Source organism: Chrysemys picta, chromosome 1 (assembly GCF_011386835.1).
Source record: "Chrysemys picta bellii isolate R12L10 chromosome 1, ASM1138683v2, whole genome shotgun sequence".
Taxonomy (NCBI): domain Eukaryota; kingdom Metazoa; phylum Chordata; order Testudines; family Emydidae; genus Chrysemys; species Chrysemys picta.
Genome location: NC_088791.1, coordinates 5,828,031 through 5,855,364, shown reverse-complemented (window position 1 = coordinate 5,855,364; position 27,334 = coordinate 5,828,031). Strand labels below are relative to the sequence as shown.

At 66.7% G+C, this 27,334-nt stretch overlaps 1 protein-coding gene across 4 annotated transcripts in view; it reads right to left on the bottom strand.

The window, feature by feature from the left end:
* Positions 1–27,334, bottom strand: part of FLNC (filamin C) — a 51,875-nt gene that overhangs the window by 3,954 nt on the left and 20,587 nt on the right. The window contains exons 14-43 of one of the 4 annotated variants that reach the window (XM_065551861.1): positions 25,230–25,373; positions 24,810–24,933; positions 23,387–23,547; positions 22,731–22,821; positions 22,333–22,502; positions 20,787–20,904; positions 19,687–19,949; positions 18,545–19,142; positions 17,822–17,995; positions 15,767–15,929; positions 14,973–15,133; positions 13,285–13,452; positions 12,819–12,942; positions 11,511–11,667; positions 10,995–11,184; positions 10,417–10,440; positions 9,821–10,068; positions 9,240–9,338; positions 8,640–8,739; positions 7,972–8,112; positions 6,430–6,558; positions 5,895–6,068; positions 5,047–5,208; positions 4,417–4,620; positions 3,727–3,879; positions 3,110–3,232; positions 2,480–2,722; positions 1,559–1,828; positions 1,053–1,190; positions 319–434 (exon numbers count right to left, since the gene is read on the bottom strand). In XM_065551861.1, the coding sequence (XP_065407933.1) occupies positions 319–434; positions 1,053–1,190; positions 1,559–1,828; positions 2,480–2,722; positions 3,110–3,232; positions 3,727–3,879; positions 4,417–4,620; positions 5,047–5,208; positions 5,895–6,068; positions 6,430–6,558; positions 7,972–8,112; positions 8,640–8,739; positions 9,240–9,338; positions 9,821–10,068; positions 10,417–10,440; positions 10,995–11,184; positions 11,511–11,667; positions 12,819–12,942; positions 13,285–13,452; positions 14,973–15,133; positions 15,767–15,929; positions 17,822–17,995; positions 18,545–19,142; positions 19,687–19,949; positions 20,787–20,904; positions 22,333–22,502; positions 22,731–22,821; positions 23,387–23,547; positions 24,810–24,933; positions 25,230–25,373 (5,130 nt within the window). The remainder of the gene's footprint in view (positions 1–318; positions 435–1,052; positions 1,191–1,558; positions 1,829–2,479; positions 2,723–3,109; positions 3,233–3,726; positions 3,880–4,416; positions 4,621–5,046; positions 5,209–5,894; positions 6,069–6,429; positions 6,559–7,971; positions 8,113–8,639; positions 8,740–9,239; positions 9,339–9,820; positions 10,069–10,416; positions 10,441–10,994; positions 11,185–11,510; positions 11,668–12,818; positions 12,943–13,284; positions 13,453–14,972; positions 15,134–15,766; positions 15,930–17,821; positions 17,996–18,544; positions 19,143–19,686; positions 19,950–20,786; positions 20,905–22,332; positions 22,503–22,730; positions 22,822–23,386; positions 23,548–24,809; positions 24,934–25,229; positions 25,374–27,334) is intronic. The other 3 variants (XM_065551866.1, XM_065551872.1, XM_065551880.1) reach the window with 3 other exon arrangements.

Genomic DNA, 27,334 nt, shown 5'->3' with positions numbered 1-27,334 from the left:
GCCCCCCACAGACCAGACGGACACATGGTCGCGGTTCTGGGGTCTTCCCAGGCTGCAGGGACCACGGCCCCACTGCAATCACCCCATCTGCTGGGGGACATGCAGGGGACTATGGGTTGGGACTGAGGGTCAGGGTTGAGGGGTACCGGCAGAGCTGGGAGGGGGACTCCAGGGCTGGGCTATCAGGGGGCTGCGGGTCAGGGTTGAGGGATGCTGGCGGGATTGTGGTTCGCGTCCCTCTGGTGCCAGCACCGCGTGCGCTGGCCCCTGGCACCGAACACTGTCCCTCCCCCTCCCGCCAGGCTGGGCGCATGGTACCTGGAGGCTGGTCACCGTCAGCCTGCGGGCGTCGTCGGAGAGCGAGGCCACCGGCACCACGAAGGGGCTGTCGGGGACGTGCTCCTCATTGAACTTGATGGACACCTCGTAGTCCCCTGGGGAGCAGAGCCAGCAGTTCGGGTCAGGCTCCGGCCCGGCAGCCCGGGGCACCGGCGCAGCTCCAAAGGCCAGGCTGCCGAGCTGGGCTGGGTGCCATGGGCCCAGGGCTGGCACCACGATGGGAGCAGGGATTGGGGGGCTGGCTCCAGGGCCACTGAGTCCCTGGGGGCTGAGTCCTGCAGCTCCCAGGCCAGAAGCCCCCGCCCTGGGGGACCCGCAGAGCTGGCCAGGTCAGGTTCAAGGGGCTCCGCAGGCAGAGGGGGCCTGGGGGTCGAAAGGGGCAGGCTGATCTGTTGGGGGGAGGGCTCCTTTGCCCCTCAAAGCTGCCAGGAGATTGGGAGCAGGAGGCTGGGGGCGTGGGGCGGCTGTGAGGACGTGCAGGGCCCTCCATGGCCGTGGGGGGATGCTTGGGAACGACATGCAGGAGACGGAGCCCAGCGACTGGCTGGGGATCGGCTGCCTTTGCACTGCCGGCCCTGCACCCCCAGCCGCCCCACAACGGGACACAAGGGGTCTGAGCCATGGGCGGCACCAGCCCAAGCTGCTGAGGACAGCCAGGCAGATGGGGGGCTGGTGGGGCAGTGAGGAGCCAGGGCCCCGCCTCGTGCACCCACCTGGCTCCTGCACGATGTAGGAGACGCCGCAGGAGCCGTCCTTCCGGTCCTCAAAGGCGATCTCGGCCTTGCTGGGCCCCTCGATGGCGATGGAGAGGCCCCCGGCGCCTGCCTCCCGCGTCCAGATGCTGAACTCGGCTGGGGGTAGAGAGCGCTGTCAGGGGCGGGCCCTGGGCCCAGAGCGCCCCACACTCCAGCGCCCCAGACCCCCTGGCGCCCCAGCCGTCCCCAATGCCCCATCCCTGAGCCACACCCAAATGCCCCAGCCGGCGCCTTCCCTGAGCCGCCACCAAATACCCCAGCCGCCCCCAAACGCCCACGCCATCCCCATCCCTGAGCCACCCCTCAATGCCCCAGCCACCCCTAAATGTCCAAGCCGCCCCCATCCCTGAGCCACCTCCATCCCAATGCCCAAGCCCCCCAATCTCTCCCCCCTGCCCCCCAATGCCCCATTCTCCCCTCCAGCCATGTGGGCTCTGGTGCCCACCTGGCGCAGGCCCCACTACCTGGCACTCCAGCGACGCCCCTCTCCAGGCCGGTGCCCCCAGCCCGCACCTTGTGGGCGCCCCCCTCGCCCATGGGCCCCACGGTGAACTGGAAGGGGCTGCCCGGCACGTGCTGCCCGCGGTACTTGACGTGGACGGTGTGGGCGCCCATCTCCTGGGGCACGAAGCGCACGCTATAGGCGCTGTCCTCGCCCTCGATGATCTCCGCGTCGGCCGTCTGCCCCGACGGGCTGGTCACCTGGGCTGTCATGGTCGGGGCGCCCGCCTCGCCTGGCCAACGAGAGACGGGCGGGGCCGTCAGCCAATCACAGCCCTGCGGCCCTCCCACTGCTGCCAGCACTGCCATGCAGCCACCTCTGGGGCGGGGCACCGCCTGCCTGACACCCCCACACTATGCTACGGGATAGAGCTGCAGCCCAGACCACCCGCACGGCACCAGCGGGCACAGGCTCTCCCCGCCACGCTCGGGGAGTGCGGCCCCTGCCCCCAATTTGGGACAGGCAGCGAAGGAGGATCCTGTGCTGAACGGGCACTGAGTGGGCATGGAGTCACCTGCCCTGGGATCTGGGCAGGGTACCAGGGCTAACGCCCCTGTGAGGCAAAGAGCCAGGAGGTGACAATGGCCAGAGATGGGGCCAGCAGCGCAGCGCCCCCTAGTGCCACCCTGGGGCATTGGGGCCAGCACTGATTGTGAGGGGAGAGAGTCCCCTGCAGCACAGTGCCCTCTAGTGCCTCGTGGGTCGCACACCCGGGCACATTTGCTTGAGACGCGTGTGCAAACCCGATGTGACTGTGAGACCCCCTGCAAGACACCCCCCCCACAGCCAGGCTGCTGCCCACGGACAAGGCACACACATTCCCCCGTCCCCCCCGCAACGGCTCCACAGTTTGAGACACTTTCCCCCCGTGCCGGGCACGCACCCTCCGGGGTGCGGGCGATGCTGCCGAAGGAGCCGAGGCTCTCGCGGCCCAGGAAGTCGCTGAAGACGTTGTGGAAGGGGGCCCCGCCGACCTGCGTGGACTCCTCCACCCGCACCTCCCGCGTGGTCTCGCCGCCCCGCGTCTTGCTGATCTCGGTGCGCTCAGTGCGCGTGTACGTGTGGCTGCTGCGCGTGAAGGTCCGCGTGAGCCGCTCCTGCGCCGACACCATCTGGAACCAGTTCCCTGCGCCGCACGGGGTGGGGGGGGGAATCAGAGAGGGGGCGCTGGGCCCCTGCCCCCAGCCCCTCTGCCCCGCATGGGCCTGGACCCCCCACCCGCCCCCAGTGCCTGCTCCTCCCCAGAGCCAGCAGCGTCCCACTGCCGGGGAAGGGCCCTCCCCGTCCTTTCCACCCCCCAGCCCTGAGCCCCGCGAGGGCTGAAAATGGCTCCCAATCCTGGCTCCCCATCCACAGGGCTCAGCCTGCCTGCTGGGGGTCCAGGCAGGGCAGGCGGGGGTCCAGGCGGGGCAGGCAGGGCCCCCCCCCCCGCAATCAGTGTTCAGTCCCGCCCGGGTGCATGGGGCTGGGCGTGTCCCCCAGACTCGGAGCAGAGCCCCCCCCCAGGCTGTACCTGGGATCTTGAGATTGAGGTCGCAGGTGCTGCCGATGCTGGCGATGGAGGGCGCCTGGCGCCGGCGTGTGATGCTCTCCTTCATGCGCCCCTCACCCGTCACCTTCACCGTGAAGGGGCTCCCTGCACATGGACACGGCAGTCAGCCGCGCCCCTTGCCCCGCCCTACTCACGGCTCCCACCCCTGCCCCGCCCATGGCACCCACCCCGTCCCCCGCCCCGCCCACGGGGACGGCACGACGCCTCGGGGAGCATGACACAATGCAGCCCCCCGCACTTCCAAACAACTTCACCCTGGGGCTTGGTGCCAGCACCCCCTGGGCTAAGGGGAAACAGAGGCACCAAAGCTGCTCCCCTAATGCCCAGGAGCCACCTGGGCTGTTTCTCTGCCTTCAGCGGCAGAGCTGGGGATAGAACCCAGGAGTCGTGACTCCCAGCCCCCCTGCTCTAACCACTAGGCCCCACTCCCAGAGCTGGGGAAAGAACCCTGGAGTCCTGGCTCCCAGCCCTTCCCCCCGCTCTAGCTGCTCCACTGAGCGACATTCCCCTTGGCAGGCTGCTGTCCCCAGGGGCCAGTCTCAGCCAGTCTGGCTGTGCCCTGGCCATGCCCCCCGCACCTGGCACGTGCTTGTCGGCGAACTTGATGTTGATGATGTAGTTGCCGGGCTCGGTGGGGCAGTAGGTCACCTTGCACGTGCCGTCCTCCACGTCCTCGCAGTTAATGTCCACCTTGCTGGGCCCCTCGATGGACAGGCCCAGCCCGCCGTAGCCTGGGGGCAAGTGAGCATGAGCGTTGTGGGACCGCGCCAGCTGGAGCCCCCCACCGGGCACGCTGCCCGCCAGCACGGCGCCTGGGACCCCCCCCAGCGCCAGCCAGAGCCCCCCACCGGGCACACTGCCCGCCAGCACGGTGCCTGGGACCCCCCCAGCGCCAGCCAAAGCCCCCCACCGGGCACGCTGCCTGCCAGCACGGCGCCTGGGACCCCCTAGCGCCAGCCGGAGCCCCCCACCGGGCATGCTGCCCGCCAGCACGGCACCTGGGACCACCCCCAGAGCCAGCCGGAACCCCCCCGGTGGGCATGCGGAAGTCGGCCACACTTTGTTCCCCAGGGCTCAGACTTGGCTAGACCTAACTGCCGGAGCCGCCCCTTGTCGGGGGCAACGGGGTCCTCGGTCCTTCTAACACGGCTGCTACTCTGAAACCTCTGGGAGTGATTCCCGACCGGATCCACACCCCTCTCCGGTCAGGACGTCCCCCAGAACCCAGCCCTGCTGGGAGCCCCCCGGCTCCGTGACACCAGCCTCACCTGCGGTGCGAGTGTCCACGATGAACTCGGACACCTCGAAGGTGCGTCCCTCCACCAGGCCCTGGCCCCACACCTTCACCTTGCTGGCGTCGCCGATCTCCGACTGCCCCACCAGGATCTTGAAGGGGCTGTTGGAGACGTGCTTCCCGCTCTTCCGCACGCTCACCACGTGCTCCCCCACCTCCTTGGGGGTGAACGAGATGCCTGGGGGAGACGGGACGGTCAGCGCCCGCGGGCGATGGGAACCGCCAGCCAGAGCCACGGGCCCAGCCAGCCCAGTGCCCTTCCCCCCCACCCACAGCCACAGGCCCAGCTGGCCTGGCTCCCCCTCCCCCCACCCAGAGCCACGGGATCAGCCGGCCTGACGCCCCCGCCACAGCCACAGGCCCAGCTGGCCCGGTGCCCTTCCCCCCACCCAGAGCCACGGGCCCAGCCGGCCTGGTGCCACCCACCCCCCGCCACCAAGAGCCACGGGAACAGCCGGCCCGGTACCCCTCCCCCGCCACAGTCACAGGCCCACCCGGCCCGGTGCCCCCTCCCCTGCCACCCAGAGCCACGGGATCAGCCGGCCTGGCGCCCCCTCCCCCCACCCAGAGCCACGGGCCCAGCCGGCCCTGCCCCGGCGCGTACCGATGTGGCGGTTGGGCAGTCTCTTGAGCAGGCAGGGCTCCTCGTGGCCAGAGGGCGCCCGGATGGAGGCCGTCAGCAGGCTCAGGTCGCTCTCGCTGATCTTCAGGGACACGTCGGTGGAGGTGCCCACGTTGAGCTGGGACGTCCGCATGGAGTCGTCCCCTGCGGGGCGGGGGGGCTGTTACTGGGCAGCACGGCCAGGGGGGAAGGGATGGGGGGGTGCAGCTGGGCCACAGAGAGGGGCCCCTTGCAGGGGGCAGATGGTGGTCCTGGGGGCTGGGTGGGGGACAGCTGGGGGTCTGTCAGGGTAGGTGGGGGCCCTGGGGGCTGGGTGGGTGCAGGTAGTTGTCCGTTGGGGGTGGCAGGAACCCCAGGGGTGGGTGGGGGACAGCTGGGGGTCTGTCAGGGGTAGGTGGGGGCTCCAGGGGCTGGGAGGGAGTCCATCAAAGTGGCAGGGGCCCTGGGGGCTGGCAGGGGGCAGGTGGGGGTCCGTTGGCGTGGCGGAGGTCCCGGGGGCTGGCCAGGGGCAGGTGGGGCTCTGTCAGGGTGGCGGGGGTCCCGGGGGCTGGGTGGGAGCAGGTGGGGGTCCGTCGGGGTGGCGGGGGCTCCAGGGACAGGCGGGGGCCCCAGGGACTGGCTGGGGGCAGGTGGGGGCTCCAGGGGACAGGCAGGGGCCCTGGGGGCTGGCCGGGGGCAGGTGGGGCTCCGTCAGGGTGGCGGGGGCTCCAGGGACAGGTGGGGGCCCCGGGGCTGGCCGGGGGCAGGTGGGGGTCCGTCGGGGTGGCGGGGGCACTGGGGGCTGGCCGGGGGCAGGTGGGGGTCTGGCGGGGGCCCGGCGGGAGGCTCACCGGTGATCTTGGCGGTGAAGGGACTCCCCGGGACGTGCTGATCGTCGAAGCGGACAATGACGCTGTAGTCGCCGGGCGCGGTGGGCAGGTAGGACACGGTGCAGGTCCCGTCCTTGTTGTCTTTGCAGGTGATCTCGGCCTTGGACGGGCCCTCGACAGCCAGCGACAGCCCCCCTGGGGAGCCGGCCGTCAGGGGCGCCATGACCATGGCCCCCAGCCCTTTTCCCCCAGCCTGCCCTGCCCTCCCCCCCCCCACCAGCCTCCCACCCCGCCTCTGCCTGCCCCCCTCCCTTCCCCGCTCTTCCCTCCCAGCCCCCCACCAACCTTCCCCTGCCTGCCCCCCACCCTTCCACCCCAGCCTGCCCTGCACTTGCCCCCACCAGCCCCCCAACCCCCCCACCCCGCCATCCCACCAACCTTCCCCTGCCTGTCCCCTCCCTTCCCCCCAGCCTGCCCTTACCCCCACCATCCCCCCACCCCTGCATCCTTTCCCTGCCCCACCCCTCCTTTCCCTGTCCCCAGCCACCCCCGGTACCTTCGCCGGCGCCCTTGGTGACGATGGTGAAGGTGGCCGGCCTGTTGACCATGCCGTGGCTGAGGCCGGGCCCATAGGCGCTGACGTGGCGGGTGTGGATGGCGTCCACGTAGAACTGCAGGGGGCTCCCTGGGGAGGGGGAGGCAGGGGCACCGTGACTGGGGGCTGGTCGGGTGTGTGTGGGGGTCCTGGGGGGCAGAGGCTCATGGGACACTGTGGGTGCTGTGGGGCAGGGAGGAGGCGAGGGGACTGGGAGTGGGGGCTTGTAGGGGGGTCCTGGCCTCAGGGGTTGGGCCCAGCCCGGCAGGAGAGGCTGGCTCTGAGCCCTGGGGACCCCAGGCTGGGCAGCTCCAGGGGCGCGGTGGGCGCTCGGCCTCAGACTCGGCGGGGGGGGGGGGGAGGCTGTGTGATGAAGTGGGACTGTTCTTAATGTTTCCTCTGAATACTGTAGGGATGCCTCAGTTTCCCCTATGCATTTCTTAAGTCTCTAGGTGGTGGGATAAAGGCCAGTGCACATAAATGGCCAACACTCTGTCTCCTGGCAACTAATGGCCCGGGCCTGGGCCCTTCCCCCTGCCAGGGGATAGCTAAAGGTGTTGGAGAACAAAGAGATCAGGTGACTTCCTGGCCCCGGAAAGAGACAAAGACCAGAGAGGAGGGGCTGGAGGGGGTTTCAGTTTGGAGCTGGCTGGGGACTAGGAGCGAGGGCAGACGGGGGTGTCTGGCTCACTGCCCCCCAAAATGGACCCGGCTGAGGGGTCCTGTTCTCTGTACCTACAAGCTCTATTTTAGACCCTGTTCCTGTCGTCTAATAAACCTCCTGTTTTACTGGCTGGCTGAGAGTCCCGTCTGACTGCGGAGTTGGGGGGCAGGACCTCTGGCTGCCCCAGGACCCCGCCCGGGCGGACTCGCTGGGGGAAGCGCACGGAGGGGCAGAGGATGCTGAATGCTCCGAGAGAGGAGGCTCCCCGGAGTCCTGCCTGGCTTTGTGGGGAGCAGTTCCAGAGCATCGCCCGGGGACTCCCTGACAGGCTGATCTCCAGCCACTCCCCACACCAGGCCTGGGCTCTCAGCCCCCTAGGGTGCCGGCTCCTCCGAACCAGGCTGGCGCTAGGGGGTGCTGGCTCCGGGGAGGGGGCAGAGCCGGGGGGTGGGGCCTGGCCCCCGCTCTGGCCACATCAGGCAGGGGAGGAAGGGGCCATGGGGGACATGGCACCAAGGAGGGGGGGGATCATCTGGGGGCTAGGGGTGGGCCAAGGGCTGTCTGGGGCCTTCTCCCCATGGGACCCCCTGCCCCTGGGGCCTGGCGCACAGGGCAAGGCCCTGTCGGGAGAAGCCCGTCCCAGCAACAAGGGGAAGGGACGGGGGCGGGACGCTCCCATCACCCCGCATTGGGAGCTGTGGCTGGGCCGGTCCCGGGTGTTCCCCCAACCGCCCCAGGAGCCGTGGCTGGGCCAGTCCTGGGCATCCCCCCATCCCGCCCCAGGAGCCATGGCCGGGCGGGTCCCGGGGTCCCCCAGCTGTGGGCGGCCAGTCGCTCACCGGGGATGTGGTTGCCATCGTATTTGATGTCCATCTCGTGCAGCCCCTTCTCCACAGGTGCGAACCGCACGGTCACCGTCCCGTCCTTGTTATCCGTGATGCTGGGCCGGGCCGTCTTCCCTGAGGGCATGCGCACCTCGCCTGGGGGCCGGGGGAGGGGGCGGCACCGTCAGCGGACACCTCCGCCTGCCCTGGCACTGCCCCAGGCCTCCCACCCCCCTAGCTCTCCCACCCCTACCCGCTCCACCCCCTGAGCTCTCCTCCCGCTACTACCCCCCCGGACCCTCCCGCTACTACCCCCCCGGACCCTCCCACCCCTACCCCCTCCCTCCAGCCCCCCCCAGGTCTCCCACCCCCCCTGCTCTCCCCCCTCAACACCTGCTCCGCCCCTGAGCTCTCCTACCCCTTCCCGCTCCACCCCCGCTACTACCCCCTCAACTCTCCCACTCCTACCCTCACCAACCAACCCCCCAAGCTCTTCCACCCCTCCGCTCTAACCCACCCCAACCCCCGCAAGCTTTCTACCCCCACCCCTTCAATCCTCCTAAGCTCTCCCACGCCCAAACTCCTCTCCCACCCACCCACTCCAACCCCGCGATCTCTCCCCCCAAAGTGGCGTCCCGCCCTGCCCAGGCTGGTGCCCCGTTGCCAGGCTCCCCCGCCCGTACCGGTGATCTCCCCTTTCTGCACGGTGAGGGGGATGACGAGGTTGAAGGGCCGCAGCATGGTGTCCAGGCTCTCGGCGGGCGCGACGGGCTGGTCCGTGGCCTGGCGGGGTGGAGGGAGGGGGCAGAGAGAGAGAGAGCATTGGCATGGGAGGCAGGGTGCCTGAGGCGGAGCAGGAGAGGAGCAGAGAGCGACAGGCCCAGGGCCCCGCACGGGCCCATGGGAGACAGAGCTGCAAGAGAAGGGGGGCATGAGGGCGCGGGCACCTGGTGCAGGTACCCAAGCTGGGTGGAGCTCATTGGCGGGGGGGAAAATCACTGCACCCAGAGCTTTGGGGGGAACCCTCATCCCGTGGCCCCGAACCCCTCTCTTAAGGGTGTGAGACAGACATTGGTGCCAGCTCTGCATGGCCATGGCACACCAGGCACCCAGGGGATTCGCCCATGGGCAGATGCACGGGCACCTATGAGGGAGGGGCCGGTGGAGGCTGGTGCGTGCCCTGCTGAGGGCAAGGGGGGCCCAAGCGAGCCCAGGGCAGAGATGGGGAGAGGCAGCAGGATAGGGCAGAGAGAGGCAGCAAGGCCGAAGGGAGCTCCTGGTACCCAGCGTGCTGGGGAGCCGCCACCCTGGTGCGGCGAGAAGGGCTGGTGCAACTGGAGCGAGTCGCACGGCTCCTCGACGTGGGGGATGGTCTCGCACGCCTGGCGGGAGGCAAGGAACAGGTTAACGCGGGTGGCCATGCTGGCTCCACGGCTCATAGCCACGCTGCTGGGGGGTGCCCAAAAGGATCCCACAGCCCAGGCGCAGGGGTCGCTCGCCCAGCACCAAAATGCAGCCACCTCTGGGGTGGGATGCGGCAGCTGGCTAACAGCCCTGCAGCAACAGCGTCCAGCGAGGAAGGGGCCCCGCAGCCAAGGCAGGGCTCCCCTGCAGTGCCCCGGCCGGGGGACCTGTAACACCCAGGGTCCCCCCATGCTGAACGATGGCAGCTTGGGCAGCAAAGTGCCCCCTAGTGCCACCCTGCGGCACTGACAAGGGGCATACGCCCCCTCCTGAGCCCCCTCTCCCTGCAGCACAGCGCCCTCTAGTGCCGCACTGGGGCCAGCGCTGACCCCAACAGTCCCAGCGGGACCCCCAGCCCCCAGGTTTCCCTGCAGGTCTCCCCGCTTGCCGCCAGACCCACCAGCACGTGGAAGGGGCTGTTGGGGATGAGCTCGCCCCCAAAGCGGATGGTGATGACGTATTTGCCTGGCTCGGGCGCCGTGTAGTAGATGTCGAAGGTGCCGTCGTGGTTCTCCACCACGTCCACGTCCAGCTCGGCCCCGTCCGGCGTGGACACCTTGCACGTCACCTTCCCCTTGCCCGCCGCCTTGGCGTCCACGGTGATCACCGTCTCCTCCCCGATCTGGATGGTGGGGCCCAGGCAGGCGCCTGCGGGGCGGAGGGGTATGGTCGGTGAGAGGGGGCGGGTGCCAGGGGCCCCGCCAGCACCAGCCCCACTGCCCAGCCCAAGGGAGCTGAGCCTGGCTGGGGGTGTTGTAGGGGCCGGCCACCAGAGGGAGCCGTGATCCCTGCCCTCAGCCAGGGGTTCAAATCCCACCCCAGGCAGCCCACGCCCTAGGAGTCGGCTCAGAGCAGCCCGCAGAGGCCCAGGCATCCGGCCGCATTGCCCTGCTTAGCCTGGCTGTGCAGGAATGGGGGGCGGGGTGTCAGTCCCAGGTCCCCCCCCACAGCTCACAATGGCCAAAGCCGCCCCCAGCAGCACAGAGCAGGACTTACCCAGTCCATGGCCCCCAATGGACACTGCAAAAAGAGGGAGGGAAAACCTGTGAGAACGCGGCCGGCCATGGGGCAGGGGCTGAGGTTCGGGAGTGAGGGGCAGAGGCCAGAGGCCATGTGGGGTGGGGGGGCGGAAGCCACAGAGGCCACATGGTGGCGCTGGAGGCCGCATGGGGCGGAGGCCATGTAGGGCAGGGGTCAGAGGCCGCATGGGACAGGGGCACTGGATGTCACATGGGGCAGAGTCTGGGAGCCTGGGTGGGGCAGGAGGCTGCTTGGGGTGGAGTCTGGGGGCTGCGTGGGGCAGGGGCTGGAGGGCATGTGGGGCAGAGTCCGGGGCCTGCATGGGGAGGGGGCCAGAGGGCACATGAGGCAGGGGCCGGAGGGCGCAGGAGGCGGGGGGCGGGGGCCAGGGGCCACTTCGGGGGGGGGCAAAGAGTGCATGGGGCAAAGGCTGGGGGCTGCTTCGTGGGGGGTGGGGGGGGGAGGCTGGAAGGCATGTGGGGCAGGGGCCGGGGGCCACGTGGGGCGGAGTCCAGTGGCGCGGAGACCGTAGGGCGCATGGGGGGGGGACCCACCTGTGACCAGGCACTTGCTGGCGTCGCCGCTGGGCTGGGCCAGGGTGCGGAAGGGCGAGAAGGGGATCTCGTCGCCACCATACTTGATGGTGATGGTGTAGCGCCCCGTCAGGTCGGGCACGTAGGACACCGTGTAGGTGCCGTCCCCGTTGTCCCGGATGTTGGCCTTCTTGGGCTTGCCCTCGGGATCCTGGCCGGGCACAGATGGGTCACAGCCACTCAGCTCCCCAGCCCAGGGCAGTGGGCAGAGCCTGGCCTGGGTGCCCTCCCTGCCACCCCGAAGGGGGCTAGTGCCCAGGGACGTACCCCCATCACTGCCATGATCCCCCCAGCCCGGTACCCCCCACAACAGAGCCATGGGCCCCCCAGCCCAGCATCCCCCCATCAGAGCTGTGACCTCCCCAGCCCAGCATCCCCCCATCAGAGCTGTGACCTCCCCAGCCTGGTACCCCCCCATCAGAGCCTTGGGCCCCAGCCCCCAGTTGCAGAGCACCCCAGAGCCGTGCCAGCACTCACCAGGATCTGCACGGTGAGTAGCCCCTCGCCAGCGTCGCGCGCGTCAATGGTGAACTCCACGGGCAGGCTGGCGGGGATGCCCGCGGCACTGAGGCCCGGCCCACTGGCCCGCACCTTGCTGGCATCGTGGGCCGGCAGCGCCTTGATCTTAAACGGGCTGGAAGTGGACAGGCCAAAGTCAGAGCTGGGCCGGGGCCAGCACCGATCCGAGGGGGAACCCACCCCCCAAGCCTGGACCTGCTCCATGCACTGGCACTCGATGGCCCTGCCCCGAGCCCCAGGGGCGCGGGCAGGATCTGGGCCCTGCTGCCGCGCTGGTACCGGGAGCCCACCGCCCACTGGGCTGGGCCTCTGGGTCTGGAGGGGCCCCTCACCCACCTCCGCTGGCCTGCCCAGGGAGGTGCTAGGCCCCCAGGTCCCAGGGGGCTGGTTCTAGCAGCCCAGTTGGCAGCCCTGAGCCAGGGGCAACGTCCCAGCCCGAGCCAGAGGCCGCTGCTGCCGGGGTGGGGGAGGGCCAGGTCTACACGGAGCCCTCAGCGAGTGTCGGGCCAGGACTGGCCAGGGCACGGCTCTCATACGTCTGCCCCCGGGAGCACCCAGCAGGAGGGGCGGGTTGAGGGACGGGCACAACTGGGCTGGGGGGGCTGCCTGGCAGAGCTGCTAGTGTGACAAAGTGGGAATGTTCTTAATGTTTTCTCTGAACACTGTGTGCCTCAGTTTCCCCATGTGTTACTGGAGTGTCTAGGTGGTGGGATAAGGGTATGTGATCGGTGCAGAGACCCCTAGAGGGCAGGTGTGATGCCGACTGGCTGCCTGGGCACAGAGAATGGCCGATACTGTGTCCTGGTAACGGATATATACCTCCTGTGCCCTAGGCTAGCTGGGAGTCAGTGCTGGCTGCGGAGTGGGGGTGCAGGGCCCCTGTGGGGGCGGGGGAGGCTGCCCCAGGCGTCCCAGCCCGGTGGACTCACTGTGGGGAGCTCACGGGGTGAGCGGGGGGCTGAATGCTCCGAGGTCAGACCCAGGAAGCGCTGAAGCGGAGGAGGCTCCTTGCCCTGCGGGGAGTGGCCCTGCGGGGAGACCCGGCGCCAGAGTCCTGCCTGGCTCCGATCCCAGCGGGGCCAGAGCCCCGAGCCTGGGACTCCGGGCCGGTTAGGACTCAATCTGACCTTCTCCGGAGCCTGCCCCAACCCCCTGCATCCGGCCAGCTGTCCGGCCAGCCAGGCCCCAGCGGCCATTGTACTTTGCCCTTGTGCCCCCCCCCCCACTAGCCCCCTCACCCCACACTAACCCCCCTGCCCGGCTCACCTGCGCGGCACCTCCTGGTCGGCGTATTTCACGCCCACGGTGTAGGGCCCGTCGCTGGCCGGGGTGTAGTTCACTTTGTGGGTGCCGTCCCCGTTGTCCCGCACATCCACCGGCTCGGCCAGGCCTGCGGCAGAGGCCCCGGCGGGCTCAGTGTGGGCGCCAGGGGAGCCCCCGCCCCCTGGGTACCGCCGCGGGGGGGCATGGGAAGGGGACCTCTGGGTAGGAGGGGCTGCCCCAAGCCCCCTCTCCCCATGAGCCATCCCATCCCCTCACACCAGCCCTACGAGCCATCCCATCCCCCACCCCTCAGAGCCAACCCATCCCCCACCCCATGAGAATCCCATCCCCCTACGAGCCATCCCCAGGGGATTTGATGCCCCATTCCCACCCTGCGCCCAGCCCTGGTATGCCTGGCCTGGCACTGCCCAGCCGTGGTGGGGACAGCCCAGGGCTCTGCTCCGGGTACCTGAGGGCCCGAGGACCGTCACTTCCAGGGGCGCCAGCCCGGCCTTGCTGCAGTCGACGGTGAAGGTCTGGGGGACGCGGGCCCGGACGCCAGCCCCCAGCCCGGGGCCCGAGCACTTCACCTTGCTGGGATCCACCACGTCCTTCACGGGCACTCGGAAGGGGCTCCCTGTGGGGAGAGGGGCGGTTACCAACTGGGGGGCAGCCGGACCCCAGCCCCTAGAGAGGGGCAGGGAGCCTGGCCTGCACTAACTTTGGGGGGATATCACCCCGGATCGGGAACGAACCCCACACCCCAGGGGCTGCCAGCCCAGCCAGGAACCACCACAGCAACCAGCACAGAACCTTCCGCCCCGGACCAGAGCCGGGGGCCCAGCCAGCCCGGTGCCCCCCACCCCAGACCAGAGCCGGGGGCCCAGCCAGCCCGGTGCCCCCCGCCCCGGACCAGAGCCGGGGGCCCAGCCAGCCCGGTGCCCCCCGCCAGCTCCTGCGCCGCACCCAGTCCATCCAGACACACCCCTGGCCAGCTCCTGCCAAGCCACCCTGCTGCACTCCGGCCTGAGGCGCACATGGACGAGGCCCCAGCCCCGCAGCCCAGCTGCAACCCCAGCTCCCCCACGCAGTGACCCTATCCCCTGTCCCCCGGCCCAACCTGGCTGTGACTGTGACAAAGCGGGGATTTCCCCTTGTTAGGTTGTATGGGAGTCTTACTGTTTTGCATGAATGCAGTGTGTGCCTCAGTTTCCCTGTGTACTGCACCGATGTCTAGGTGATGGGAATAGGGGTGGGTGACCTCCGTGGGGGTTGCTGTAGCTGCCTGCAGGGATGCTATGGCCGCCCCTTCGGAACCTGAGGCCCAGGAGGGGGATGCGACCAGGTGACTCTTGGCCCGGGAAGCGAGACAAAGGCCGGAGGAGGAGCAACGGGCAAGGCAGGGGCCAGGCAGCTGGAAGCGAGTCATTCTTGGCTGGCTTGGGGCTCAGGGGGAGGACCAGAGCCCTGGCTCTGGGCTCCCCTCCCCCCAAGATGGAGGGATAGCTCAGTGGTTTGAGCATTGGCCTGCTAAACCCAGGGTTGTGAGCTCGATCCTTGAGGGGGCCACTTAGGGAACTGGGGTTAAAAAAAAAAAAAATCTGTCTGGGGCTTGGCCCTGCTTTGAGCAGGGGGTTAGACTAGGTACCTCCTGAGGTCCCTTCCAACCCTATGATTCTGTCCTATGAAGGACAGAGAAGCGGCCTGATTGCATTTTGGGGAGGGGATAGGTCAGTGGTTTGAGCACTGAACTGCTAAACCCAGGGTTGGGAGTTCAATCCTTGAGGGGGCTGTTTAGGAATCCGGGGCAAAAATCTGTCAGGGACAGTACTTGGTCCTGCTGTGAAGGCAGGAGACTGGACTCAATGACCTTTCCAGGTCCCTTCCAGCTCTGTGAGATGGGTATATTGCCATATAATAATAAAAAAAAGTCGCTCTGGGCGGACTCGCTGGGGGAAGCACAGTGGGGCAGGGGAGGCTGAATGCTCCAAGGCCAGACCCAGGAGGTGAAGCCGTGTGAGCTTCTTGCCCTGAAGCCAGTCTGCTCCGAGAGAGGAGACTCCCCGGAGTCCTGCCTGGCTTCGTCGGGAGCAGCATCGCCCGGGGACTCCGTGACAGTGACCCCATCCCCCGGCCCAGCCTGGCCGCAGCCCCTACCTGGGATGGGGCGCCCCCCGAAGGTGATGTTGACATCGTAGTCGCCGGCCGTGAAGGGGATGTACTCCACACTGCAGCTGCCGTCCTTGTTGTCCTTGCAGGACATCTTGGCCTCCGAGGGCCCCTCGATGGCCAGGCCCAGCCCGCCGGTGCCAGCGCCCCTGCCAGGAGAGCCCAGGGCCGGTCAGAACCCCCGCCAACCACCCGGGAAATCCAGCTCCGCCTCGGGGGCGGGTGGGGGGAGGGGATCTGGGGCCTGGTCCCCCAGTGCAGAGCTCCTAGGTCAGGGGGCTGAAGTGGGGCTCTGGCCAGGAGCAGCTGATGCCAAAGGCGGCATAAGGGGTGATCTGCCCTGGGGAGCCCCCTCCCCGCTGCCAGTCCTCAGTTATCTCCGGTGTGGCTGCTCTGAGCCGGGAGGGGCCCATTAGTCCCAGGCATGGCACAGGCTTGCTAGAATTCTGCTCAGCTCTTGGCTTCTTGTGGCAGGGAGTTCCACAGGCCGATCGGGGCGGAAGCATTTAGTAAGCGTCTGTCCTGGCCCTATGCTGTTACCCAGAGTCCCCAGCCGGACCCTCCGGGGCTAGGCCACGGGCCGGCCAGCAGTGCCAGGACGGGGTCTTCCTTCCCGCAGGGCTGTGCCCGTCCCCTCTGGGGGCTTTCACACGACAGGAGCCGCCCACCTCACGGGGCAGGGAGCGGTGTGGGAACAGGACCTGGGGAGCCATCCCCCACCCCTGGCCTGGGCCGTGACCACGGCGGCTCCCTGGTCTCCCCTCTCCCCGGCGGGACGGTACCTGGTCTCCACGGTGAAGCGGTTGGACTTGTTCACCAGCCCCCCCTCCAGGCCGGGGCCGTAGGCGCGCACACGGCCGGGCTCGCAGCCCTCGGCGACGGCCACGCGGAACGGGCTCTTGGGGACTGGCACCTCGTCATACGTCACCTCCACCCGGTGCAGGCCTGGTGTGCCAGACAGGGCAGGGAGAGATCAGGAACTGCTCCTGCCCCCACCCCATCCCCCCCCAGCTCCATACAGGGGTCAGGAAGCCCCCCCCCCCCAATGCCTGCAATGCCAACTAGGGGGCAGGGAGCCATGACAGCCCTCTGTCCCCAAGGGGTGCTGTTCCCCCAGACCCCACTGGGATTTTGGAGATGGGGGGGCCCTGGTCTCTGCTCCCCATCACGAGAAATCCGGCCAGGTTTGACATGGGGTCCTTCCCCTCCAGCCCAGGCATCCCCATGGGGTATAGAGGCCCCGGGACACCCCCTCCCCCCACAGCTGTGCTGGGACCTGCTGTGACGTTATTGACATAAACTGGAACCGTATAGATCATTGTTGCAACCAAGGTCCTGTAGTGGCACCCAAATCTTGTATAAAGGGGGTCAAATGGGGTGTCTAGGACAAGGTTATGGTTTACTGGTTATGATTATGCTGTCTATATGTGTGTATCAGTTTTATGGTCGAAGTTATGAATATTGGCTCTATACTGTCTGTATGGCAAACTTATGCTATGCTTCTGGGTGACATCCCAGACAAGCTGAGATTAGCTCTGCCTAGCCTCCTTGATGGCCCATTAAGGACCATCAGCTATATAATGGACCCATTGAGAGAAGGCAGATACGCCTTGTAACTCAGCAAAGTATGCAGGAACTGGCCCATGTGACTCCAGACTCCATTTTCCTGTAATTTTCCACAGTAAGAACAAAGAGATGTTCTTACACCTGGAAAAGACTATATAAGGCTGATGCCTCATCTCCATCTGGTCTTCAACCCTGCTTCATACCTCTGGAGGAACTTTGCTACAAGCTGAAACTTTGAACAGAGGACTGAGGACCCATCCCAGCGGGGGATGTATTCCAGAGACTTGATTTGAACCTGCAGTTTATTCCATTGCTGCTGCAAGCCTGAACCAAGAACTTTGCCATTACTGTATGGAATTGATTCCATTTAACCAATTCTAACTCTCATCTCTAGCTTTTTCCTTTTATAAATAAACCTTTAGATTTTAGATTCTAAAGGATTGGCAACGACGTGATTTGTGGGTAAGCTCTGATCTGTATATTGACCTGGGTCTGGGGCTTGGTCCTTTGGGATCAGGAGAACCTTTTTCTGTTACTTGGGTACTGGTTTTCATAACCATTTGTCCCCGTACGAGTGGCACTGGTGGTTATACTGGGAAACTGGAGTGTCTAAGGAGATTGCTTGAGAGACTTGCAGTTAGCCAGTGGGGTGAGACCGAAGTTCCCTTAGTCTGGCTGGTTTGGTTTGCCTTAGAGGTGGAAAACACCCCAGCCCTGGGCCGTAACTGCCCTGTTTGAGCAATTTGTCCTGAGTTGGCGCTCTCAGTTGGGTTCCCCCAGAACCGCATTGTCACACCTGCCCCACCCCCACCCCAGTGAACTCCTCCTTCAGGAACCCCCAAATCCACCACAGCCACCCCCGCCAGGGTCGGGCCATGGACCCAGCTCCCAGGCGACAGGTGCACCCAGGGCCCCGCCCGGGCCGGAGCTCGCCTGGCGGCTCTAACAATAGTCACAGCCTCAGGGCAGCTGGCAGGGCCTGGGGCACCAGAATGCCTGCCCGGCCCAGGGCACCTGCTCCCTACGTCCCAGCAATAAATCATTCCCCGTCTCGGCCACGGCGTCCCAGCCTTCCCAGCTCTGACACTGATTCATAGCAGGACCTGAGGCCGGTTGCTGCACCCCTAAGTGTGCCTCAGTTTCCCGCTCTACACTGGGGATAATTACCCTGACCCTGGGCCTATATAGTGCTGTCTGAAAGTGCAGGGCTACCACCTGCCTGGCCCAGAGCTGGAGCTGTGGGGGGCCCGTCGGCGGGCAGGGCTCCTTACCCTCCTCGTAGGCCGTGTAGTGGACACGGTAGGTCCCGTCGCCGTTGTCAGTGAGGTAGGTTTCAGTCTTTGCGCCAGAGGGGTTAATGACACGCGCCTTGATGTGGCTGCCGCCCGTCTTGGTGAGCGAGCGGGCGTCCACGGTGAACTCAGTGGTGACCTCGCGCAGGACGCCTGGCAGAGCGAGCGGGCGGTGAGTGCCAGTCCGGGGCCGCTGCTGCCCCCCAGAGAGAGCCGCACCAGCCTATGGGAGCGCTGGAGCCCAGGCTGTGCCAATCAGCTGCCAGCATCCTGGCCGAGGTGTCACCCGCCAGGGCATTCGGTGGAACCCCCTTCCCTGGCAATGGGCCCCGGGGGCCCCCATCCCACCCCGGAGCCCAGCAGAGCTGCACTGGCCACGGGGTCTGGGAAAGGACCCCAGGCAGCCCCCTGCAGGAGGGAGCAGGTTGGCCTGGCCACACCCGGAGGGTGGGTACGGGGACATACGGGAGGGGGGTATGGGGACAGAGAGGGGGAGAGGTGTGCGTGTGTGGGGACATATAGAGGGGCTTGTGGGGCAGAGAGAGAGAGAGAGGTGTATACAGGGATGGATAGAGAGATAGAAAGAGAGAGAGGAGGTGTACAGGGATAGATAGATAGACAGACAGACAGACTGGTAGATGGGGTGTCTGGGGATAGACAGGTAAATGAGGGTGATTGGGGACAGACAGACAGGACCCTCACCTCGCGGCTCCACGCCGGGCCCGAAGACCTTGACGGCGCTGGTGTCGACGGCGGGCTGGACGTTGACGCGGGCGGGGAACTTGGGCACGGCGTGCCCGCCGTACTTGATGGTGATGGTGTAGGTGCCGGGGAAGGCGGGGCTGTAGGTGATGGTATAGGTGCCGTCGCGGTTGTTCTGGATCACCACCTCGGCCTTGACCCCTGCCTCGGAGACGATCTCGATGGTGAGCGCGGCCTCGCCCGCCTTGGAGCAGTCCACCAGGAAGGTGGCGGTCTCGCCCGCCGTGCCGCGCTCCAGCCCCGGCCCGCTGGCTGTCACCTTGCTGGGGTCGAAGAGTGGCTGGATGTTGGCCTTGAAGGGCGAGCCAGGGATGTGGGCCTCGGCGAAGAGGATGTTGATGGAGTACTCGCCCGGCTCCGTCGGCAGGTAGGACACGGAGCACGACCCGTCCCCGTTGTCCTGGCACTCGATCTTGGCCTCGCACGGGCCTTCCACGGTCAGGCCCAGCCCGCCAGTGCCCGCGCCCTTGGTGTCGATGGCAAAGGGGGCCGGCTTGCCCACGAAGCCGCCCTCCAGGCCCGGCCCGTAGGCGCACACCTAAAACGGGAGCGGACGCACGTCAGCTGGGCGGGAACGGCTCCGGGGCAGCTGCCAGCAATGTCTTCTCTCCCTGCATGGTACAGGGGGTACCCCAGCCTGGCTGGGCAGGGGCAGACCCTGCCCCTCAAAGTGATCCCGGATCCTGCCCCAGGGACCAGGCTGGGAAGGACCCGATCAGGCCCAGCTCTCCGCCCCGGCCTCTGAGCCTGGGACACTGCCTGGCATCTCCTTAGCCGGGCAGCGTCCTCCTGTGTCCTGCAATGCCCGCTCTCTGCCTGGCACCAGAGCACGGGGGTCAATTCCTCACTGCCGTGCGTGGGACCGTGTGAGAGCCGGGAGCACAGCCCCCTGGAGTGGAGAGGGAAGCTGGGGGGCACCGTGAACACACCCCAGCCACAGAGCAGACCCGGCGGGCGGGGGAGCCGGGGTGACTCCGAGCAGCTGGGCATGGAGCAGCTCCACCCGTGGCTCACTACCCCCTCTGGGGGTCACAGGGCGACAGGAGATGGTGCCCGGCCCACAGGCAGCCCCCACCGCTCACCTTGGACGGGTCCGGAGGCATCACCCCCTCGACAGAGAAGGGGCTGCCCGGCACGGGGTGCCCGTCGTAGGCCACGTCCACCTTGTAGGGCCCCTCCTCGGGGGGCATGTACTTGACGGTGTGGATGTCGTTGGTGGTGCCCGTCTCCACCTTGCAGGGGATGGGCCGGCGAGAGGGCGAGGTGATCTTCACGTCCACCAGTCCCTGTCCCCCGGCACCGCGGGTGTTCACTGCGAACTCCTGGTCCCGGCCCACGTCCACCTCTGCAGGGCGAGAGCGTCAGGGCAACAGAGCCACGCCACGGTGCCAGCCCCTCGCTCGCCACGCCACACAGTGCCAGCCCCTTGCCCGCCACACCACACCCTGCCCCTGCCTCGCCTCACAGCGCCACGCCCTCACCAGCCAAACCCCAACTGGGCCACCCCCTCGCCCACACCGCCAGCCCCTCGCCCGCCACACCCCACCGCCTCGCCCACCATGCCCACAGTGCCAGACCCTTGCCCGCCACGCCCCAACCACACCCCACGGTGCCACGCCCTCACCCGCCACGCCCCATGGTGCCACACCCTCACCCGCCATGCCCCACCATGCCCCTGCCTTGCCCCATGGTGCCAAGTCCTCGCCCGCTGCACCCCAACTGTGCCACCCCCTTGCCCGCCACACCCCATGGTGCCAGTCCCTCACCCATGCCCCACCACCACCGCCTCGCCCAACTGTGCCACACCCTCACCCAGTGTGCCCCACAGAGCCACCCCCTCACCTGCCACGCCCCACGGTGCCACCACCTCACTTGCCGCACCCCATGGGTGCCACCCCCTTGCCTGCCATGCCCTCACTCACCACACTCTGCGGGGCCACCCCCTCACCCGGCACACCCCACCATGCCACTGCCCCACCCTATGGTGCCACCCCCTTGCCCACCATGTCCACAGTGCCAGCCCCTAGCCCACCACGCCCCACTGTGCCACTCAGCCCACTCACCTGCCACACATCGTGGTGCCCCCTCCATCTGTGCCCACTCCTCCCGCACCCTGTTCAACCATCACCCTGGCATTTTCCAGCCCCTCCAGCCCATCCCCCGCTCCCCTGCCCCCACTCACTGTTGTTCAGTCCCTGCACTTTGACCTTGCTGAGGTCCAGGGGAGGGGCCACACTGACGGTGAAGGGGCTCTTGGGCACGGGGTCCCCCCCGTACGTCACCGTCACGGCCAGATTGCCCTGCGCGGAGAGAGCAACCGAGTCAGGGAAAGGACGGCGGGCGGTGCCCGGCAGGGAGCCACAAAGCTCGGCTGTGAGTGTGCAGGGAACCATGCCCAGCTGGCGCGTGTGCTGGGGGGCGGGGAGGGGGGGGGGGAGATGCCCGGCCCTGAAGGGGGGCGATGCCCAGCTGGGGCATATGCAGGGGGGTGTGATGCCCAGCCCTAGAAGGGGGCGGTGCCCTGCTAGCGCATGTGTGTGGGGGAAATGAACAGCCCTAGACGGGGCCAGTGCCCGGCTGGTGCGGGTGCATGGGGGCAATGCCAAGACCTGGAGGGGGGTGGTGCCTAGCTGGGGCATATGCAGGGGGGTGCAATGCCCAGCCCTAGAAGGGGGCGGTGCCTTGCTGGCGCATGTGCAGGGGGGTGCAATGCCCAGCCCTGGAAGGGGGCGATGCCCGGCTGGCACATGTGCAGGGTGGTGTGATGCCCAGCCCTGGAAGGGGGTGGTGCCCAACTGGTGCGTGTGCGGGGAGGCGATGCCCAGCCCTGGACGGGGGCAGTGCCCAGCTGGCGCATGTGTGGGGGGGCAATTCCAAGCCCTGGAGGGGAGAGGTGCCCAGCTGGCGCATGTGCAGGGGGGTGATGTCCAGTGCCCGGCTGGCGCGGGGGTGGGGGGTGATGCCCAGCCCTGGAAGGGCGCGGTGCCCGGCTGGCACATGTGTGGGGGGGAAATGCCCAGCCCTAGACGGGGCCAGTGCCCGGCTGGTGCGTGTGCGTGGGGGCAATGCCAAGACCTGGAGGGGGGTGGTGCCCAGCTGGCACATGTGCGGGGGGGGAGATGCCCAGCCCTGCATGGGGGCGGTGCCCTGCTGGTGCATGTGCAGGGGGGTGCCATGCCCAGCCCAGTAAGGGGGCGATGCCCGGCTGGCACATGTGCAGGGTGGTGTGATGCCCAGCCCTGGAAGGGGGCAGTGCCCGGCTGGCGCGTGTGCGGGGAGGCGATGCCCAGCCCTGGATGGGGGCAGTGCCCGGCTGGCGCGTGTGCGGGGAGGCGATGCCCAGCCCTGGAGGGGGGAGGTGCCCAGCTGGCGCATGTGCAGGGGGGTGATGTCCAGTGCCCGGCTGGTGCAGGGGTAGGGGGTGATGCCCAGCCCTGGAAGGGGGTGGTGCCCGGCTGGCGCGTGTGCGGGGAGGCGATGCCCAGCCCTGGATGGGGGCAGTGCCCAGCTGGCGCATGTGCAGGGGGTTGATGTCCAGTGCCCGGCTGGCGCGGGGGTGGGGGGTGATGCCCAGCCCTGGAAGGGCGCGGTGCCCGGCTGGCACATGTGCAGGGGGGGCGATGCCCAGCCCTGGAAGGGGGCGGTGCCTGGCTGGCGCGTGTGCGGGGAGGCGATGCCCAGGCCTGGAAGGGGACGGTGCCCAGCTGGCACGCGTCCCGGCCCCTCACCTGCTGCACGGCGGTGTACTTGACGGTGTAGGAGTAGTCGTGGTTATCGATGATCTCGAAGTCCCGCACGGCTGGGCCCTTGGCCGCCCCAGCGAACTGCACGTCCAGCTTGGCCTTGCCAGCGCCCTTGGTGAAGACGGTGAAGTGGGTGGGTTTGCCGACCTCCACTCCTGGCGGGAAGGGGAGCGAGGGGCCGGGTCAGCGTCCTGCCAGCCCAACTTCCCCTGGCGCCCTGGACCCACCCACCACACAGTGCCCCCCACCGAGCCCCTGCCCCTCTCCCCCTGGACGGCGCCCCCCCACCGAGCCCCCACCCGCTGCCCCCCCAGCACAGCGCCCCCCACAAAGCCCCCACCCCGCTCCCCCGAGCCCGGTGCCCCCCGCCGAGCCCCCCATACCTGTTCTGCTGAGCCCGGGCCCCTCAGCCTTCACCTTGCTGGCGTCGTGGGACGGGTCCACCTTGATGCGGAAGGGGCTGGTGGGGATTTCCTGGGGGGCACAGGAGAGAGAGAGGGGTGAGGGCTGGCTGGAACCTGGAGTTGGGGGCCAAGCAAGGGGAGACCCTCCCGCCTCTCCTCCTGGAGCCCCCCGCCTGCCCGGCAATCGCCCACCGGCTGCAACATGCTGCCCCCCTCTGGGGTGGGACGCGGCAGCCGGGCAGGATCCGCCAGTGGGGACGTGAATTCGCAGCCGTGGGTCCCAGAAATGCCCTGGCCAGGCCCCTCCGGCCGCACAGACGCCCCTGGGCATGGGCTCTGTGCTGGCCCCAGGGCTCCCATCCCTCTCCCCCCGAGAGCTCAGGGAACAGCCAATGGCAGGTCCCTCCCAGGATCCCCAGTGCCGGGGTGAGAGGTCACAGGGAGCCCCCTACAGAGCCCCTTGAGCTGCTCCCTTGGGTGGCACCTGGGGATAACGGTGGCTTTGGGACGCTGGTCTGAGCCCTCCTGAAAGGAGATGGCCCCATGCGCCGTTCCGCTGCCCTGGGCCCAGCACCAGCCCGTACCTGGCCGGCGAAGAGCACCAGGATGGTGTACCGCCCGGCGCCAGCCCGTACCTGGTTGGCGAAGAGCACCATGATGGTGTACCGCCCGGCGCCTGGCGGCGTGTACTTCACTGTGAATGTGTCGTTGTCATTCTTGATGATGTCGAATTCGATGTCGGCCTCCAGCGGCCCCACCACGCCTGGGGCGCACTTGATCCCAATGCTCACGTCCCCTGCAACACAGCCGGGGCAGCCCCGTCACAGGGGAGCCAGACCAGCCGCAGGGGGGGCTGGCATGCAGGGTGCTGGTCCTGGGGAGCGTGGCCAGCTGAGCCCCAGGGCAGGGGGGGCTGGCATGCAGGGTGCTGGTCATGGGGAGCGTGGCCGGCTGAGGACCCAGGGCAGGGGGGGCTGGCATGCAGGGTGCTGGTCCTGGGGAGCGTGGCCAGCTGAGCCCCAGGGCAGGGGGGGCTGGCATGCAGGGTGCTGGTCGTGGGGAGCGTGGCCGGCTGAGCCCCAGGGCAGGGGGACTGGCACGCAGTGGGGGCCGGGTAACAGAGGGGGACTTGCTCTCTAGCCCTGGGGGAGGGCGAGGAGGCTGGAGGACACAAGCAGCCCCCATTGCCCCCTAGGCCTGCCCAGGGCCAGTATAACCACTAGGGGAACTAGGCGGCCATCTAGGGCGCCAAGATTTGGGGGCGCCAAAAAGCTGTGCCGCAAATTTTTTGTTTACACTACAGTGGAGTCACATCTTACGCGGGGGTTAGGTTCTAAGATCAGCGCGTAAGAGGAAAATCGCATATAGTGAAAATCACCATCAAGTACAGTACACACCGTCTACACTAGAACAGGGGTCTTCAACCTACAGCACGTGTGCCAAAGGTGGCACGCGAGCGGATTTTTTTTTTAAATGGCAGGCTGTGGGTCCCGGCTGCCGCAGAGCCCGCTGCCGGTCTGGGGTTCTGGCCGCCGGCTCCTGCCAGCCGGGGTTCTGGCCGCCGGCCCCGCTGGGCCCCGCTGCCGGCCCCGCTGGGCCCCGCTGCCGGCCCCGCTGCCAGCTGAGTGAACGGAACCCCAGGCCGGCAGCAGGCTCAGTGGCGCCAGGACCCGCAGTCTGCCATTAAAAAAAAAAATCAGCTCGCGCGCCACCTTTGGCACACGTGCCGTAGGGGGGGGGTGCAAGGTGGAAGTTTCGCCTAGAGCGCAAAATATCCTTGCACCGACCCTGGACCTGCCCCCAGAGACCCTACGTGGGCAAGGGGCAGCTTGCACTCTGTGCCCCATGTAGCCCGCGGTCCCTCGACCAAGCTGCCCAGTCCAGGCCCCACAGACACGGTGGCGTTTGCGCTAGGGGTGTGCCCATCCGGCCAGAGACCGAGCTGAGACCCGTCACACTCACTACACACGTGGGCCCCCGAAAGCTGTGGTGCCCTGAGCAAAGCTAGTGTCCCAAGGGAGGAGCAGGGACACCCCACGGCCCCTCGGCCGGCCCTACCTTGCCCGGCCTCGCTGCAGTCCACAGTGAAGTAGGTGGGTTCGTTGGCTTTGAGCCCCGTCTTCTCCACGCCGGGGCCGTACACCTTCACCTTGTCCGGGTGGCTGCCCTCGCCCACGGTCACCTGCCGGGAGCAACATGCCGTGTCCATGGGCTTTGGCTAGCCGGGGGGGCCCTAGCCCCCCACCCCACACCCAGAGGGGGCTGCTCCATCCTTGGCAGGCTGGGCAGGACGCCTGGGCCAGCTCCTTTGGGACACCGCCAGGAAGGGGGGGGTCTCCAAGCCACATGGGGGCTGGGATCCCCCCTGAATCCAGAGCCCCCTCAGTGCTCTGCCATTGCCTCGGTGCTCCTCTAGGAGCTTGGCTGGGCGCCGCTCAGTCCCCCAGCGGAGGGCCAGCGAGAGGCGGGGTCACTCACCCGGAAGGGGCTCTTGGGGATGTTGACCCCGCCCCAGGAGATGATGATGGTGTGTTTGATGGGCTTGGTGGGCACGTAGACGCAGTGGAAGGTGTTGTCACCGTTGTCCTTGATCTTGATGTCGATGGGGAAGCCCTCGGCGTCCTGCGGGCACAAACGGGAGCTCAGCCACACGGTGGGCACCAGACGGCAAAGGTCACCCCCGCCCCAGGCTGTGCGCCCACCCTGCGGGCCAGAAAGAGCCACCCCTCCTGCTCCCCGGAGGAACCTCTGCTTCTCCCTGTGCACCTGGTACCGCACAGGACGGGGCTCATGCTGGCAACCTGCTAATGCCATGTGCTCTGGGGGATTCCTCACATTGGATTGGATTTATGGCCGGTCTAACTCAGATCAGATCATGGGCCTGTCCGGCCCGGCATCCCGCCCGCCCGCCGCTTCCCACCATGGGCCCGTCTGGCCTGGCATCCCGCCCGCCCGCCGCTTCCCACCTTGGGCCCGTCCGGCCTGGTATCCCACCCGCCCGCCCACTGCTTCCCACTGTGGGCTCATCCGGCCCGGCATCCCGCCTGCCTGCTGCTTCACTCCATGGGCCCAACTGATTTTCCAGTAAAGATTTTATCATTTCATAGTAAAAATCACAAATGAATCAAACTGTCCCATAGACTGTCTGGATAGACATTCCAGGCTGGAATAATAGGAGTATAGCTGTGGGGATGTGCTACTGACCGCCTGACCAGGGTGGCGACAGTGACTGTGAAATGCTCAGGGAGATTAGAGAAGGTATAAAAATAGAAATCTCAGTAATAATGGGGGATTTCAACTCTCCCCGTATTGACTGGGTACATGTCACCTCGGGACGGGATTCAGAGATAAAGTTCCTTGATACCTTAAATGACTGCTTCTTGGAGCAGCTGGTCCTGGAACCCACCCGAGGAGAGGCAATGCCTGATTTAGTCCTAAGTGGAGCCCAGGATCTGACCCAAGAGGTGAATAGAGCTGGACCGCTTGGTAGTAGCGACCATAGTGTAATGAATTGTAACATCCCTGGGGGGGCTGGGAGGTAACACGAAAGAAGCCCACCCAGCCTTTAATTTCAGACCGGGAAGCTACACAAAAACGAGGAAGCAAGTTCAGTGGAAATGAAAAGGTAACCGCCCCCAAAGGGAAATGCCTGCAAGCTGCATGGAAACTATTCAAAAACACCCTAATAGTCACTGCCATTAAACGTAAACCCCAGCTTAAAAAAACCACAGGAAGAGAACCAAAAAAGTGTCACTGTGGCTAAACAGCAGAGTAAAGGTGGCAGAGGCAAAAGCATCCTTCACAAACTGGCAGTTAAATCCTAGTGAGGAAAATAGAAAGGAGCCGAAACTCTGGCAAGTCAAGCGGCAGAGTAGAATTCTGAAGGCCAAAAAAGAATGTGAAGAGCAACTAGCCAAAGACTCATAAACTAACAGCAAAACATTTGTTAAGTACATGAGAAGCAGGGAGCCTGTCAAGCAGTGGGGCCCCTGGACGATCGAGGAGCTAAACGAGCACTCGAGGCCATTGCGGAGAAACGAAATGAATTCTTTGCATTGGTCTTCACTGCAGAGAATGAGAGGGAGATTCCCACACCCGAGCCATGCTTTTTAGGTGACAAATCTGAGGAACTGTCCCAGACTGAGGTGTCAACAGAGGAGGTTTTGGAACAAATTGATGAACTAAACAGCAATAAGTCACCAGCACCAGATGGTATCACCCAAGAGTTCTGAAACATGAAATTGCAGAACTACTAACTGCAGTCTGTAACCTATCATTTAAACCAGCTTCTGTACCAGATGACTGGAGGATAGCGAATGTGATGCCAATTTTTAAAAAGGGCTTCAGAGCTGATCCCGGCTATTACAGGCCGGTAAGCCTGACTTCAGCACTGGACAGGCTGGAGAGTTAAGGGGGCACAGTGGTCCCACAGTCCCGGGCTGCACCCCGGAGATCCCGTCACATGGGCGGCAAACTAGCAGATGAAATACAATGTTGATAGATGCAAGTACTGCACATTGGAAAACATGATCCCGACTACACAGACAAAACGATGGGGTCTAAATGAGCTGTTACCACTCAAG